General features: G+C 41.8%; 1 protein-coding gene across 1 annotated transcript in view; it reads left to right on the forward strand.

The window, feature by feature from the left end:
- Positions 1-489: 489 nt before the first annotated feature.
- casq1b (calsequestrin 1b) overlaps positions 490-16,048 on the forward strand; it is an 88,519-nt gene continuing 72,960 nt past the window's right edge. The window contains exon 1 of the mRNA XM_084313043.1: positions 490-966. Within this exon, the coding sequence (XP_084169169.1) occupies positions 730-966 (237 nt within the window). The 5' untranslated portion in view covers positions 490-729. The remainder of the gene's footprint in view (positions 967-16,048) is intronic.

Raw genomic sequence — 16,048 nt, forward strand, 5'->3', positions numbered from 1 at the left:
GGGTCGGACTCCACAAAACTTAATATGGGAATGGCATGTCGGAGCTCCCTTCCCTCATCCATCCATCCGTCGGTAACGTCGACTATCCATGACGCTCGGGTATGTCTAACCGCCTCTCTCCCTCCCTCCCTCCCTCCCTCCCTCCCTCCCTCCCTCCCTCCCTCCCTCCCTCCCTCCCTCCCTCACCCGAGAGTAAGTTCTCGCCTTCGCCATCTTGTTCACACTCTCGTCGAGTTCAAAGCATCAAACAGGTGGCCGTGGGGCTTAAGCTCCTCCCATGTCGCCACCCAATATTAGCTTATTCTGACCCCCCCGCCACCCCACCCACCCCCCCTCCTACTCTTCCTGCCACAGGCCCCTTTGGTTCAGCGAAAGCTCTGTTGGCCGCGCCGTCGCGCAACGCTCACACGTCCAACTCTCACTCCTCCCCCCCCCCGGTCGCCCACGTGTAGCGTTTTCTCTTTTTCTTTTTTAAAAGGGAGGGATCCGCGGTCCGACCTGCTCTTCTCACGCCGGCGGGGACACGAAGGGGACCTCCTCACTCACTCACTCACTCACCAACAACTCACCGATTAGGAAACAACACTACTTTTTCTTGATTTGCTTTCCCGGTTGGTTGAGGACCCCCCCCACCCCCACCACACGCACTCTGACCAACAGTCCTGACGATCTGTTGTTGTGAGGGTGTTGTTTCTAAGCGGCGGTGTTGGTGAACCAGCCAGGCAGGAGATGAAGTGGGGCTGGGTGTTTCTGGGGGTCTTCCTCTCACTGGGGACCCTCGCCTGGGGGGAGGCAGGCCTGGAGGTCCCCGAGTATGACGGCAAGGACCGCGTCGTTGACCTCAACCACAAGAACTACAAGTCGGTGATGAAGAAGTATGACGTGATGGTGATCTACTTCCACAAGCACGTGGAGAGCACCAAGCAGGCCCTGAAGCAGTTTGAGATCGAGGAGCTGGCGCTGGAGGTGGGTCCCCCTGCCCGGCATGATGGAGGGATCTGGGGCCCTGGGGGTGTGGGGGGTGCGGTGTGCGGGGTAGGGTCCCCTGCCGAGCGTGGCTGGATGGACCTGTGGCCCTGGGGGGGTGGGGGTGGGGGGTGGGGGGGTACAGGGTAGAGGCCCCTTGTCATGTTCCTGCTGGGAAGGAATGACAGGGTGAGGTTGTTATTAAAAAGCAGAGCCCCAGCAGACACAACGTTTCTTAGGCAAAGGGGCGAGACGAGCCAGAGTTCTGGGAGAGGGATGACGGGTTGGAAGAGGATGCGGGGGCCCCTGGAGTCAGATGGGGGGGGGGGGGGGGGCTCCTGAAAGCAACGATGGCTGGTGAAGTTTCTTTGGGTAGCAGTGTGTGTGTGTGTGTGTGTGTGTGTGTGTGTGTGTGTGTGTGTGTGTGTGTGTGTGTGTGTGTGTGTGTGTGTGTGTGTGTGTGTGTGCGTGCGTGCGTGCGTGCGTGCGTGCGTGCGTGCGTGCGTGCGTGCGTGCGTGCGTGCGTGCGTGCGTGCGTGTGTGTGTGTGGTGGGGGTGGGGGGGTGTCATGGCTGATAATGGACTATAACCATAAAGGAGAATAATAAGGTGATCAGAGCCGGACGGAATTATGGATTTATGATTCTCTGTGATTGATTGATCTCGGCAGGATAATAATCCAATGCATTGTCCAAAAAAAGTACAAACTAATCCCACTTTACATTCCAGGCAGGAATAAATTAATAGTAATAAAAGAATAATAAATGAAAGGATTTCTCAAGTAAAAAAAAATTAAGATAAATAAAATACCCCAGATTGGAGCTAAAGGAATACCACATCACCACATATATATGAAGTCACGTGGATTTGGTCAAGAACAGTCTACTATTTGTGAACATTATCTGCCAAAGCCGGAAATCAGAGAACCAGAGACTCTATGATGTCACACTGATGCACAGCCAGGAGGATGGGAAATGTACAGTATTTTTACATTCACATATAATATCATAGTAGTGTTGTTTTGAGTCAGACCACAGAACCGAAATTCCCCCTAAAAACACACAGGACAGTGTCTTACTTACGTCACTTCTGTTTAAGTTGTCGTCGCAAAGCGTGGCTTTTCATTACTGGCCAAACTGGCCCAACATAATACTTCTGACACGTCTACAATTCTAATTAGGAGACTATTCCCTTTGCTGCACACCTGATTGAAAAGAAATGTTAACATAATACCTTCCTGGCCAAATTACCAATCAGGTCTCTGACATCAAGGCCAACTAATCATCCTTTCCACTTAATTGGCTGATATCAATCCCTGTCTCCTGAGCCGTTCAGCCATTGTGTAGTGTGATGTGTGCCTTGTGCCAGTGTATGGTAGTCAGTGAGTCTGCGTAGCCCAAGGTCTGGTGCTACCAGTGGTGGTGATGGAGGCAATTTCCACCCTACATTGTAAAGCGCTTTGAGTGTCTAGAAAAGCGCTATATAAATGCAAGTCATTATTATTATTATTATTATTATTATTATTATTATTATTATTATTATTATTATTATTATTATTATTATTATTATTATTATTATTATTATTATTATTATTATTATTATTATTATTATTATTATTATTATTATTATTATTATTATTATTATTATTATTATTATTATTATTATTATTATTATTATTATTATTATTATTATTATTATTATTATTATTATTATTATTATTATTATTATTATTATTATTATTATTATTATTATTATTATTATTATTATTATTATTATTATTATTATTATTATTATTATTATTATTATTATTATTATTATTATTATTATTATTATTATTATTATTATTATTATTATTATTGTCCAGTGGAAGACCTAGGGGACAATAGATGGGCATTTGCAGGGAGCTCAGTGAGGTGCTTTTCTGAGAGTCATTTTGCAAAAGACCGTTTGAGACTAAAACAAATCTGAAGGCTAATGAGCTGAGTGAGTGACCGTTGGCTTGTGATGCATATCCATATCTACACCGATTAAAATAATCTGCAGAATCAGCTGTTGGATTTATCTTTAGGTGTGTGCTTTCTTGTAGACAGTTCATGCTGACTGTTGCTTAGATATCTGTGTGTGTGTGTGTGTGTGTGTGTGTGTGTGTGCGGTGGGTGTGTTGGGGAGAAGATAAAGTGTTGTGACAATCTGCTTAACTGCTGGCTTCAGCAGGACTAGAGTCCATTTTAGATCGTGATGACGTCAATGTCTGTTAACCCTTTCCGGATCCTTGTGTAATGTCTTCCGACCACATGCACTGTGTATTTTTAACTTCCACGAACCTCTGTTGGTTAAGACACCACTTTTGATGATACTGTACCAAACCTTCAACATCTAGACACCCGGTTAACCCAGTTAACCCATCCAGTTAGTAACAACCCACGCAGTTACTAAACCCATCTAGTTACTAAACCAATTACTAAACCAGTTACTAAACCATCCAGTTACTAAACCATCTAGTTACTAAACCATCCAGTTACTAAACCAGTTACTAAACCATCCAGTTACTAAACCATCCAGTTACTAAACTATCCAGTTACTAAACCAGTTACTAAACCATCCAGTTACTAAACCATCCAGTTACTAAACCATCCAGTTACTAAACCATCCAGTTACTAAACCATCCAGTTACTAAACCCATCTAGTTACTAAACCAATTACTAAACCATCCAGTTACTAAACCATCCAGTTACTAAACCATCCAGTTACTAAACCATCTAGTTACTAAACCATCCAGTTACTAAACCATCTAGTTACTAAACCATCCAGTTACTAAACCATCCAGTTACTAAACTATCCAGTTACTAAACCATCCAGTTAATAAACCATCCAGTTACTAAACCATCTAGTTACTAAACCATCCAGTTACTAAACCATCCAGTTACTAAACCATCCAGTTACTAAACCATCCAGTTACTAAACCATCCAGTTACTAAACCATCTAGTTACTAAACCATCTAGTTACTAAACCATCCAGTAAACCATCCAGTTACTAAACCATCCAGTTACTAAACCATCCAGTTACTAAACCATCTAGTTACTAAACCATCCAGTTACTAAACCATCTAGTTACTAAACCATCCAGTTACTAAACCATCCAGTTACTAAACCATCCAGTAAACCATCCAGTTACTAAACCATCTAGTTACTGAACTATCCAGTTACTAAACCATCCAGTTACTAAACCATCCAGTTACTAAACATTCCAGTTACTAAACCATCTAGTTACTAAACCATCTAGTTACTAAACCATCCAGTTACTAAACCATCTAGTTACTAAACCATCCAGTTACTAAACCATCCAGTTACTAAACCATCCAGTTACTAAACCATCTAGTTACTAAACCATCCAGTTACTAAACCATCCAGTTACTAAACCATCCAGTTACTAAACCATCTAGTTACTAAACCATCCAGTTACTAAACCAGTTACTAAACCATCCAGTTACTAAACCATCCAGTTACTAAACCATTTAGTTACTAAACCATCCAGTTACTAAACCATCTAGTTACTAAACCAGTTACTAAACCATCTAGTTACTAAACCATCTAGTTACTAAACCAGTTATTAAACCATCTAGTTACTAAACCATCTAGTTACTAAACCATCCAGTTACTAAACCATTCAGTTACTAAACCATCTAGTTACTAAACCAGTTACTAAACCCATTCAGTTACTAAACCATCCAGTTACTAAACCATCTAGTTACTAAACCATCCAGTTACTAAATAAGTTACTAAACCATCCAGTTACTAAACCATCTAGTTACTAAACCATCTAGTTACTAAACCATCTAGTTACTAAACCAGTTACTAAACCCATTCAGTTACTAAACCATCCAGTTACTAAACCATCTAGTTACTAAACCATCTAGTTACTAAACCATCCAGTTATTAAACTATCCAGTTACTAAACCATCCAGTTACTAAACCATCCAGTTACTAAACCAGCCAGTTACTAAACCAGTTACTAAACCCATTCAGTTACTAAACCATCCAGTTACTAAACCATCTAGTTACTAAACCATCCAGTTACTAAATCAGTTACTAAACCATCCAGTTACTAAACCATCTAGTTACTAAACCATCTAGTTACTAAACCATCCAGTTACTAAACCATCCAGTCACTAAACCATCCAGTTACTAAACCATCCAGTTACTAAACCATCTAGTTACTAAACCATCTAGTTACTAAACCATCTAGTTACTAAACCAGTTACTAAACCCATTCAGTTACTAAACCATCCAGTTACTAAACCATCTAGTTACTAAACCATCCAGTTACTAAACCATCCAGTTACTAAACCATCCAGTTACTAAACCATCTAGTTACTAAACCATCCAGTTACTAAACCATCCAGTTACTAAACCATCCAGTTACTAAACCATCTAGTTACTAAACCATCCAGTTACTAAACCATCCAGTTACAAAATCAGTTACTAAATCAGTTACTAAACCATCCAGTTACTAAACCATCTAGTTACTAAACCATATAGTTACTAAACCATCCAGTTACTAAACCATCTAGTTACTAAACCATCTAGTTACTAAACCATCCAGTTACTAAACCATCTAGTTACTAAACCATCCAGTTACTAAACCATCTAGTTACTAAACCATCCAGTTACTAAACCAGTTACTAAACCATCCAGTTACTAAACCATCTAGTTACTAAACCATCTAGTTACTAAACCAGTTACTAAACCATCTTGTTACTAAACCCATCCAGTTACTAAACCATCCAGTTACTAAACCATCTAGTTACTAAACCATCTAGTTACTAAACCAGTTACTAAACCATCTTGTTACTAAACCCATCCAGTTACTAAACCATCTAGTTACTAAACCATCCAGTTACTAAACCATCCAGTTACTAAACCATCCAGTTACTAAACCATCTAGTTACTAAACCATTCAGTTACTAAACCATCTAGTTACTAAACCAGTTACTAAACCCATTCAGTTACTAAACCCATCCAGTTACTAAACCATCTAGTTACTAAACCAGTTACTAAACCCATTCAGTTACTAAACCCATCTAGTTACTAAACCAGTTACTAAACCCATTCAGTTACTAAACCCATCCAGTTACTAAACCCACCCAGTTACTAAACCAGTTACTAAACCCATTCAGTTACTAAACCCATCTAGTTACTAAACCATCTAGTTACTAAACCCATCCAGTTACTAAACCCACCCAGTTACTAAACCAGTTACTAAACCCATTCAGTTACTAAACCATCCAGTTACTAAACCAGTTACTAAACCCATTCAGTTACTAAACCATCCAGTTACTAAACCATCTAGTTACTAAACCATCTAGTTACTAAACCCATCCAGTTACTAAACCATCCAGTTACTAAACCATCCAGTTACTAAACCAGTTACTAAACCCATTCAGTTACTAAACCATCCAGTTACTAAACCATCTAGTTACTAAACCCATCCAGTTACTAAACCATCCAGTTACTAAACCAGTTACTAAACCCATTCAGTTACTAAACCATCCAGTTACTAAACCATCTAGTTACTAAACCCATCCAGTTACTAAACCCACCCAGTTACTAAACCAGTTACTAAACCCATCCAGTTACTAAACCCATCTAGTTACTAAACCAGTTACTAAACCCATTCAGTTACTAAACCATCCAGTTACTAAACCATCCAGTTACTAAACCATCTAGTTACTAAACCGTCCAGTTACTAAACCATCCAGTTACTAATCTAGTTATTAAACCATCTAGTTACTAAACCATCTAGTTACTAAACCATCCAGTTACTAAACCATCCAGTTACTAAACCATCCAGTTACTAATCTAGTTACTAAACCATCTAGTTACTAAACCATCCAGTTACTAAACCATCTAGTTACTAAACCATCCAGTTACTAAACCATCCAGTTACTAAACCATCCAGTTACTAATCTAGTTACTAAACCATCTAGTTACTAAACCATCTAGTTACTAAACCATCCAGTTACTAAACCATCCAGTTACTAAACCATCCAGTTACTAATCTAGTTACTAAACCATCTAGTTACTAAACCATCCAGTTACTAAACCATCTAGTTACTAAACCATCTAGTTACTAAACCATCCAGTTACTAAACCATCCAGTTACTAAACCATCTAGTTACTAAACCATCTAGTTACTAAACCATCCAGTTACTAAACCATCCAGTTACTAAACCATCCAGTTACTAAACCATCTAGTTACTAAACCATCTAGTTACTAAACCATCCAGTTACTAAACCATCCAGTTACTAAACCATCTAGTTACTAAACCAGTTACTAAACCCATTCAGTTACTAAACCATCCAGTTACTAAACCATCCAGTTACTAAACCATCTAGTTACTAAACCATCCAGTTACTAAACCATCCAGTTACTAAACCAGTTACTAAACCCATTCAGTTACTAAACCATCCAGTTACCAAACCATCCAGTTACTAAACCATCTAGTTACTAAACCAGTTACTAAACCCATTCAGTTACTAAACCATCCAGTTACTAAACCATCTAGTTACTAAACCATCTAGTTACTAAACCATCCAGTTACTAAACCATCCAGTTACTAAACCATCCAGTTACTAAACCATCTAGTTACTAAACCATCTAGTTACTAAACCATCCAGTTACTAAACCATCCAGTTACTAAACCAGTTACTAAACCCATTCAGTTACTAAACCATCCAGTTACTAAACCATCCAGTTACTAAAGCATCTAGTTACTAAACCATCCAGTTACTAAACCATCCAGTTACTAAACCAGTTACTAAACCATCTAGTTACTAAACCATCCAGTTACTAAACCAGTTACTAAACCATCCAGTTATTAAACCAGTTACTAAACCCATTCAGTTACTAAACCATCCAGTTACTAAACCACCCCGTTACTAAACCAGTTACTAAACCATCTAGTTACTAAACCATCCAGTTACTAAACCATCCAGTTACTAAACCATCCAGTTACTAAACCATCCAGTTACTAAACCATCCAGTTACTAAACCATCCAGTTACTAAACCATCCAGTTACTAAACCATCTAGTTACTAAACCAGTTACTAAACCATCCAGTTACTAAACCATCCAGTAAACCATCCAGTTACTAAACCATCTAGTTACTAAACCATCCAGTTATTAAACCATCCATTTACTAAACCATCTAGTTACTAAACCAGTTACTAAACCATCTAGTTACTAAACCATCTAGTTACTAAACCATCCAGTTACTAAACCATCCAGTTACTAAACCATCTAGTTACTAAACCAGTTACTAAACCCTCCCAGTTACTAAACCCACCGAGTTGCTAAACCATTTACTAAACCCACCGAGTTGCTAAACCAGTTACTAAACCCTCTAGTTACTAAACCATCTAGTTACTAAACCATCCAGTTACTAAACCATCCATTTACTAAACCATCTAGTTACTAAACCAGTTACTAAACCATCTAGTTACTAAACCATCTAGTTACTAAACCATCCAGTTACTAAACCATCCAGTTACTAAACCATCTAGTTACTAAACCAGTTACTAAACCCTCCCAGTTACTAAACCCACCGAGTTGCTAAACCATTTACTAAACCCACCGAGTTGCTAAACCAGTTACTAAACCCACAGAGTTGCTAAACCAGTTACTAAACCCACGAGTTGCTAAACCAGTTACTAAACCCACCGAGTTGCTAAACCATTTACTAAACCCACCGAGTTGCTAAACCAGTTACTAAACCCACGAGTTGCTAAACCAGTTACTAAACCCACCGATTTGCTAAACCAGTTACTAAACCCACGAGTTGCTAAACCAGTTACTAAACCCACCGAGTTGCTACCCAGCCACCCACCCAGCCAGCCCCGGCCTCTCAGCCAACACATTCAGAGAGAGGCAGTACAGGAGTGTCCTCTTACTGTGGCAGAGTGTGCCTCGCTGTATAAGTCACCTCTGTAAATAGCCTGGCCAGCACAGCGTTCTCAGCGAGAGGCTAACAGCTCTCCAGAGAGGAGCGAGGGGTTAAGCATCTCACCGCCACCACCGCTCACAGCTCACAGACATCCTCGGTCCGCACACAGAGACACACACACACACACACACACTCTGTTTTTTTTTTATACTTACATTTTTATTTTCAGTTTTTTGATTTACAAACAAAACATCCACATACAACAATACAATTGGTGGTCAAAATTATAAACGACAGTACAATACAATTCGATAGATAAGAACTAAAAGATATAGCTGATAGTAGAAACAATTATATCAAAATTGAATGACGAGTTGACCTAAAATAAATTCACTAAAGGGGAAAAGGGAAAAACAAAACAAAACAAAAACAAAGAAAAGAGATAAACAATAACAATCTCTCTCTCTCTCTGTCTACCAGTCACAGACTGTGTGGGCTGACTGTCACTCAAAGTGCTTATGGGCGGAGCCAGGCCATAACAGCCTGAAATCCTGAGGCTGAAAAATTATGGTTTTGAGTACTTGATTAGAAATATAAAACAATGCATTTAAAAAAGAAAAAAACTTACAGATGTCTTCAATAGACTCACAGGAATTGTGTAAAGTTGCCCAAATAGTGCTAGGAATAGCAATGCAGGTCCCCGATATCATCGATTGACTGCCTCCACAGGCAGAGAGAGAGAGAGCGAGGGGGAGAGAGAGACAGAGAGAGAGAGAGAAAGAGAGAAAGAGAAAGAGAGAGAGAGAAAGAGAGAGAGAGAAAGAGAGAAAGAGAAAGAGAGAGAGAGAAAGAGAGAGAGAGAGAGATCACCTTGACTTCCCAACTGATTTAACCATTCAGCCAACCCTGAAAATAACTTTTCATTACCTCCTGTGATGAAGAGGATAGAGTAAAAAATTGTGTGTGTGTGTGTGTGTGTGTGTGTGTGTGTGTGTGTGTGTGTGTGTGTGTGTGTGTGTGTGTGTGTGTGTGTGTGTGTGTGTGTGTGTGTGTGTGTGTGTGTGTGTGTGTGTGTGTGTGTGCGTGCACGCGCGTGCGTGCGTGCGTGCGTGCGGGAGGGGTAATATGAGGTGTTTATTACCTCATTAACACAGGTTCGTATATTGTCATGACTGACTTGGCTGGTGACTACATTTTAATACAATCATTCAATTGAAATCTTAAATGTAGGAGTTTAGGATTATGTGACTTTTATTTTCCGTAACTCGCTCTAGTGCTGACCAATCACCTTGCTCCCTGCAAGTTCTATCTCTAGTGCCGACCAATCACCTTGCTCCGTGCGAGTTCTCTCTCTAGTGCCGACCAATCACCTTGCTCCGTGCGAGTTCTCTCTCTAGTGCCGACCAATCACTTTGCTCCTTGTGAGTTCTCTCTTTAGTGCTGACCAATCACCTTGCTCAGTGTGAGTCGGTCACGCAGGCTTATATGCTAATTAAACGTTCCATTCCATCTCATGAAACCGGAGCTTCCTCTTTGATGTCCCGTACCTGGAGACGGTTTCACTGGAATCCTGTTTCTAGGGAACAGTGTACAGTACTGGAACACGTTACAGTAACGCCATTACTTCTGGCAATAACTAGTACTCTAATGCATTACCTTTTTCCTTTTTTTAATTCAGTAACTCAATTACCGTTACTAAATGGTTCGTTACTGCATTATTTCTATGTAAATTGGTAGCGAGCTGCAGTGCATTAATTAATCCATACATTTTCTGTGTATTAATCGGAACCGTAGTAAGAGTACAGGGGAGCGTTCTTGTTGAAGTCAGAGGTTCTATGTAGGATTGTTAGTAACTGTCTAACTGCATATATAACTGTTTCCACTAGAGGGCGCTCTAGGCGGAGCCACTCAAGAACACCACCAGGTGGCGAGTATAAATAGAGATGTCTCCTCCTACTTACCTCTTTCCCCCCCAGCCTCTCAGTGAGAGGAGAACTCTAGAACTGCTGCTCATACCATGTGAATAAATAAACCACGCCAGTTAAAGGCTAAAGATACAAACCATGCCTCTTGACCACATTATTGTCGCCCTATAGCCGGATTCTGTCAACAGTTCTCCTAACACTCCAGGGCTTGTTACAGCTAGCCCAGGGGTCAGCAACCTTTACTATCAAAAGAGCCACTTTTCCCCCGTCCCACAAAATAAAATGCTCAGGGAGCCGCACAACCTATTTACCCTTAAAATGAAGGTAACACAGTGTATAACATTTTATATATCCCCAAGCATACCCCACATTTAGCATAAAACGCCTGACAATTGCATACCCAAAGTAATTTGCGATTTATTATACTTTATACTTATAGCACACAGTTTGTTGCATTAATGGGATTATAAAGCAACAAAAAGAACTTTTTATTGCTGTATTTACCTGTTATAACAAAGGAAAACCTCAAACTCTTATGAAGAGGAGAAAAAATACTGGCTGTGTAGACCTATTTTTAAATAAAACACAGAAGAGGAGACAAAACACTGGTGTCTGTAGACCGACTTTGAAATAAAACCCTGAACTATTCAGGTATATTTGAGTCCTTCCAGTGGCGGCTTGTGGATTTTTCTCTTGGGGGGTCGATCATACCAAAAATGTACATGTACCAAGGCACAATGCCACACTGCACACAAACACGCGCGTGCGCACGCATCGCGAAACCACACACTACTGTGTGCGTCAGAGAGCGTCGGTGAAACCAAAAGCATACGGATATTTAAGTAGGTACAGTTACAGTACAACTATCACCATTGCCATCAGCGAGAGAGAGAGAGAGAGCGAGAGAGAGAGAGAGAGAGAGAGAGAGAGAGAGAGAGAGAGAGAGAGAGAGAGCGAGAGCGAGAGAGAGAGAGAGAGAGAGAGAGAGAGAGAGAGAGAGAGAGAGAGAGAGAGAGAGAGACCGAATTAACTCACTGTTTACGTGGTCCACTGTTGTCCCCAGACTGTTGATGTATATCCAGTTATCCACTCTGTCCAGACTGCATCCAGATTAGCTTGTTAGCACAACACAACAGTAATGTGATGAATTCAATGAATGAGTGTCTTTGCCCATTTCCGCGTCGAACAGCCTGCAAACTACCTGGCGTTCTATCACCATGCTCTAAGACAAACTCTAACCTTAACCAACTTTGAAAGAGTGCCTAAGCTTAACTGTCGAAAGAACTTGCCGTCACGCTCTAAGACAAACTCTAACGTTACCTAAGTTCGCCTGTGCATCCGACCAAGAACTACCTGGCGCATTCTATCACCCTGCTCTCTAAGCCAACCCGAGAAATGCGGCTACGGAAAAAGTACTGGCATCGCGTCGGCCAATCAAAGAGCGTCTCCGCGAAATGCGGCTACGGAAAAGAAATCTGGCGTCGGCCAATCAGAGAGCGTCTCCGTGAAATGCGGCTACGGAAATTCTAGACGCCGCTAAGGCTGCTTGCCTAGACCGCTTCAAATCGTGCCCGGCTTCCAACATAATACATCATATTTCAATGCACAGCGCGTTACGCACTGATTGGCTGCGACGGATACAGCGATGATGCACTCAGAGCGCTATTGCGTCTAGCCCGGGCCGAGAAATACGGCTAGGAGAAATGCGGCTATGCGACAGTGAGTCACTTCCTGTTCAGGAAACGATTATTTTTTATTTGATATATTAACGTTATATTGTGCATTGGAAACACAAACATACTTAAAATGAGTAAATATTATTCATTTTAAACATGCTTATATTATTTATAGGGCATAATAATAAAAAAAAAAAATAAATCTTTTTCTTCTCTCTTTAACAGGGGGGTCGGCGCCCCCAGTGGCCAGCCGCCACTGAGTCCTTCCCTTATTTGTGGAACATTTATAAAATAAAAAGTAGTCCACTTTGAAAAAAGACTACCATGTGTAGACCTACTTTGAAATAAAACACAGAAAAGGAGAAAAAACACTGGCATCTGTAGACCTACTTTGAAATAAAACCCTGAACTATGCAGCTCCTTCCCTTATTTGTGGAAAATCTATAAAATAAAAAGTAAATTTTTCGTTGTTCGCAAATTTCGCACCACATATCAGGCATACAGGTAAGCCTTTTGTTGACTAAATATCTTAGTTGATGAAATATTTTTTCATTTCAGTGTCACAGTATGACACCGATCTCCAAAATAAGAAAAAAATTATAAATAAATAAAGTTAAAAAAAAAATTTTGGGGGGCCAGGGAGCCGCAGCTGATTGGCTAAAGAGCCGCATGCGGCCTTGGAGCCGCAGGTTGTCGACCCCTGAGCTAGCCGGACTTCGGGGTAATTCCCGCTGTAAGGTGGTAACCTCGTTCCCAGTTCTATCTCCTCTGTGAGATAAAGCCTGGTAAAGAACTACGGCCGAAAGTGTCTGTGGGGTAGAATTTCCGGTGTATGTACTTCCCCTGGAAGCTGCCTCCGAACGGACCAAACTTTTCCCGAATCCTGTCGGCAAACAAGCTAGAACGTCCCGGTCATGTAGTAAATTCTTCAGGCAAAGCCGTTGCAGTGGATTAAACGAGAAAATATTGTGCACTTCACACGTTTCTATAATTGTTTTGTCGAAACCGGAAAGCCTGTAGCCGGTATTTTCTGCATTTCCGTTTGCACACTTTAGGGGGCATAGCTTTACCAGCCTAGTAAGGTGGTGACAGTAAACCAAGAAACCGTTCTCTCAAGGACTGGGCATTTATTTCCATTTGCAGGGTTCAGCTCTCTATTCTTAATGTTATTGACTAACGTTACACACAAATGAAGTGCTACCTTTCTCTACCGTTCCCGCGTACACTCTGACTATATGACTATTCGCTGCTTGTGTATAGACCACATATACTGTATATCCCACAACGCATCACTCTTAAAGGAGCAGGCAACACCCTAATCTTACAACACTATACCCACCTCTGGATGGTAATTAATTAAATAGAAGCAGATACGGATCAGCTAGCCTATAGCTGTTGGCCAAAAACAGAGTCTCTCAGAGTTTTAAGCTAGGCTAGTTGTTCCGTATCCACTTTCATTCCTTTTGTGCTAAGCTATAGGCTAGCTTGCAACCTGATCGCGTTCTACTCACAGCACAGAGAGGAAACAGGTGTCTATCTTCTTGTCAGACTCTGAAGGAGACAGTAAGCGCATTTCCCAAAATGTTGGCATGTTCCTTTAACAAAGTGGTCCGCAGCACAGTACAGTACAGTATACGTGCTGGGGTCTTGTTTCCCGGATCCAATGTTCCCCCGAGGTTCGATATCTCCCTTCTGATAAAGGGTGCCATGTTCCCCCCGGTCATACTGGCATCAGCCTGCCTTCTTGTCACTGGTGTTCTTTAAGGAACAGAGGTTTAATGTTAGTTCACGGAAAACCATTTGGATGCTTCTAATTTAGCTCAAATCTACTTGGATTTAGTAGTTAATTCGCTTGGAAATCATATGGAAACCGGGTTCTCGAAGCATATAGGACCCGGGGAACATTGGACCCTTTTTCAGGAGCGGGGAACATGGGACCCTTTTTCAGGACCGGGGGAACATTGGACCCTTTTTCAGGACCGGGGAACATTGGACCTTTTTTCCGGACCAGGGAACATTGGACCCTTTTTCAGGACCGGGGAACATTGGACCCTTTTTCAGGAGCGGGGAACATGGGACCCTTTTTCAGGACCGGGGAACATTGGACCCCTTTTCAGGACCGGGGAACATTGGACCCTTTTTCAGGAGTGGGAACATTGGACCCTTTTTCAGGAGTGGGGAACATTGGACCCTTTTTCAGGAGTGGGGGACATTGGACCTTTTTTCAGGAGTGGGGAACATTGGACCCTTTTTCAGGACCGGGGAACATTGGACCCTTTTTCAGGAGCGGGGAACATGGGACCCTTTTTCAGGACCAGGGAACATTGGACCCTTTTTCAGGACCGGGGAACATTGGACCCTTTTTCAGGACCAGGGAACATTGGACCCTTTTTCAGGACCGGGGAACATTGGACCTTTTTTTCCGGAGTGGGGAACATTGGACCCCTTTTCAGGACCGGGGAACATTGGACCCTTTTTCAGGAGCGGGGAACATGGGACCCTTTTTCAGGAGTGGGGAACATTGGACCCTTTTTCAGGAGTGGGGGACATTGGACCCTTTTTCAGGAGTGGGGGACATTGGACCCTTTTTCAGGAGTGGGGAACATTGGACCCTTTTTTGGGACCAGGGAACATTGGACCCTTTTTCAGGACCAGGGAACATTGGACCCTTTTTTGGGACCAGGGAACATTGGACCCTTTTTCGGGACCAAGGAACATTGGACCCTTTTTCGGGACCAGGGAACATAGGACCTTTTTTCAGGAGTGGGGAACATTGGACCATTTTTCAGGAGTGGGGAACATTGGACTCTTTTTCAGGACCAGGTAACATTGGACCCTTTTTCAGGAGTGGGGAACATTGGACCCTTTTTCAGGAGTGGGGAACATTGGACCCTTTTTTGGGACCAGGGAACATTGGACCCTTTTTCAGGAGTGGGGGACATTGGACCCTTTTTCAGGAGTGGGGAACATTGGACCCTTTTTCAGGAGTGGGGAACATTGGACCCTTTTTTGGGACCAGGGAACATTGGACCCTTTTTCAGATTCAGATTCAGGGCAGGGAACATTGAACCCAGGGAACATGACTATGAGGTTGGCTCATTTCGATCGATTAGTCGACTATTGGACTAGTGGAGGTCAGCCCTACTAGGTGGAGACACTAGTTAGGCCTATAGGTCCACACAGCATTATAATGAGTCTCCTCAGTGTGCTATTCTAGTCCAGCTACTTACATTCTTTTATTTATTTAAATGAAGAGAGAGAGAGAGAGAGAGAGAGAGGAGAGAGAGAGAGAGAGAGAGAGAGAGAGAGAGAGAGGAGAGAGAGAGAGAGAGAGAGAGAGAGAGAGAGAGAGCAGAGAGAGAGAGAGAGAGCAGAGAGAGAGCAGAGAGAGCAGAGAGAGAGAGCAGAGAGAGATTCAAGATTCAATAGTTTTATTTCAACCCACAGTGTTAGTTTGGCTACATTTGCCATTGTCCGGCAAAACAACATTTGAAAATAAATGAAAGAGGAACCCCCCCCAATTTTTTTAAAAAATAAA

This window comes from Notolepis coatsorum, assembly GCF_963971535.1.
Source record: "Notolepis coatsorum genome assembly, chromosome: 4".
NCBI lineage: Eukaryota > Metazoa > Chordata > Actinopteri > Aulopiformes > Paralepididae > Notolepis > Notolepis coatsorum.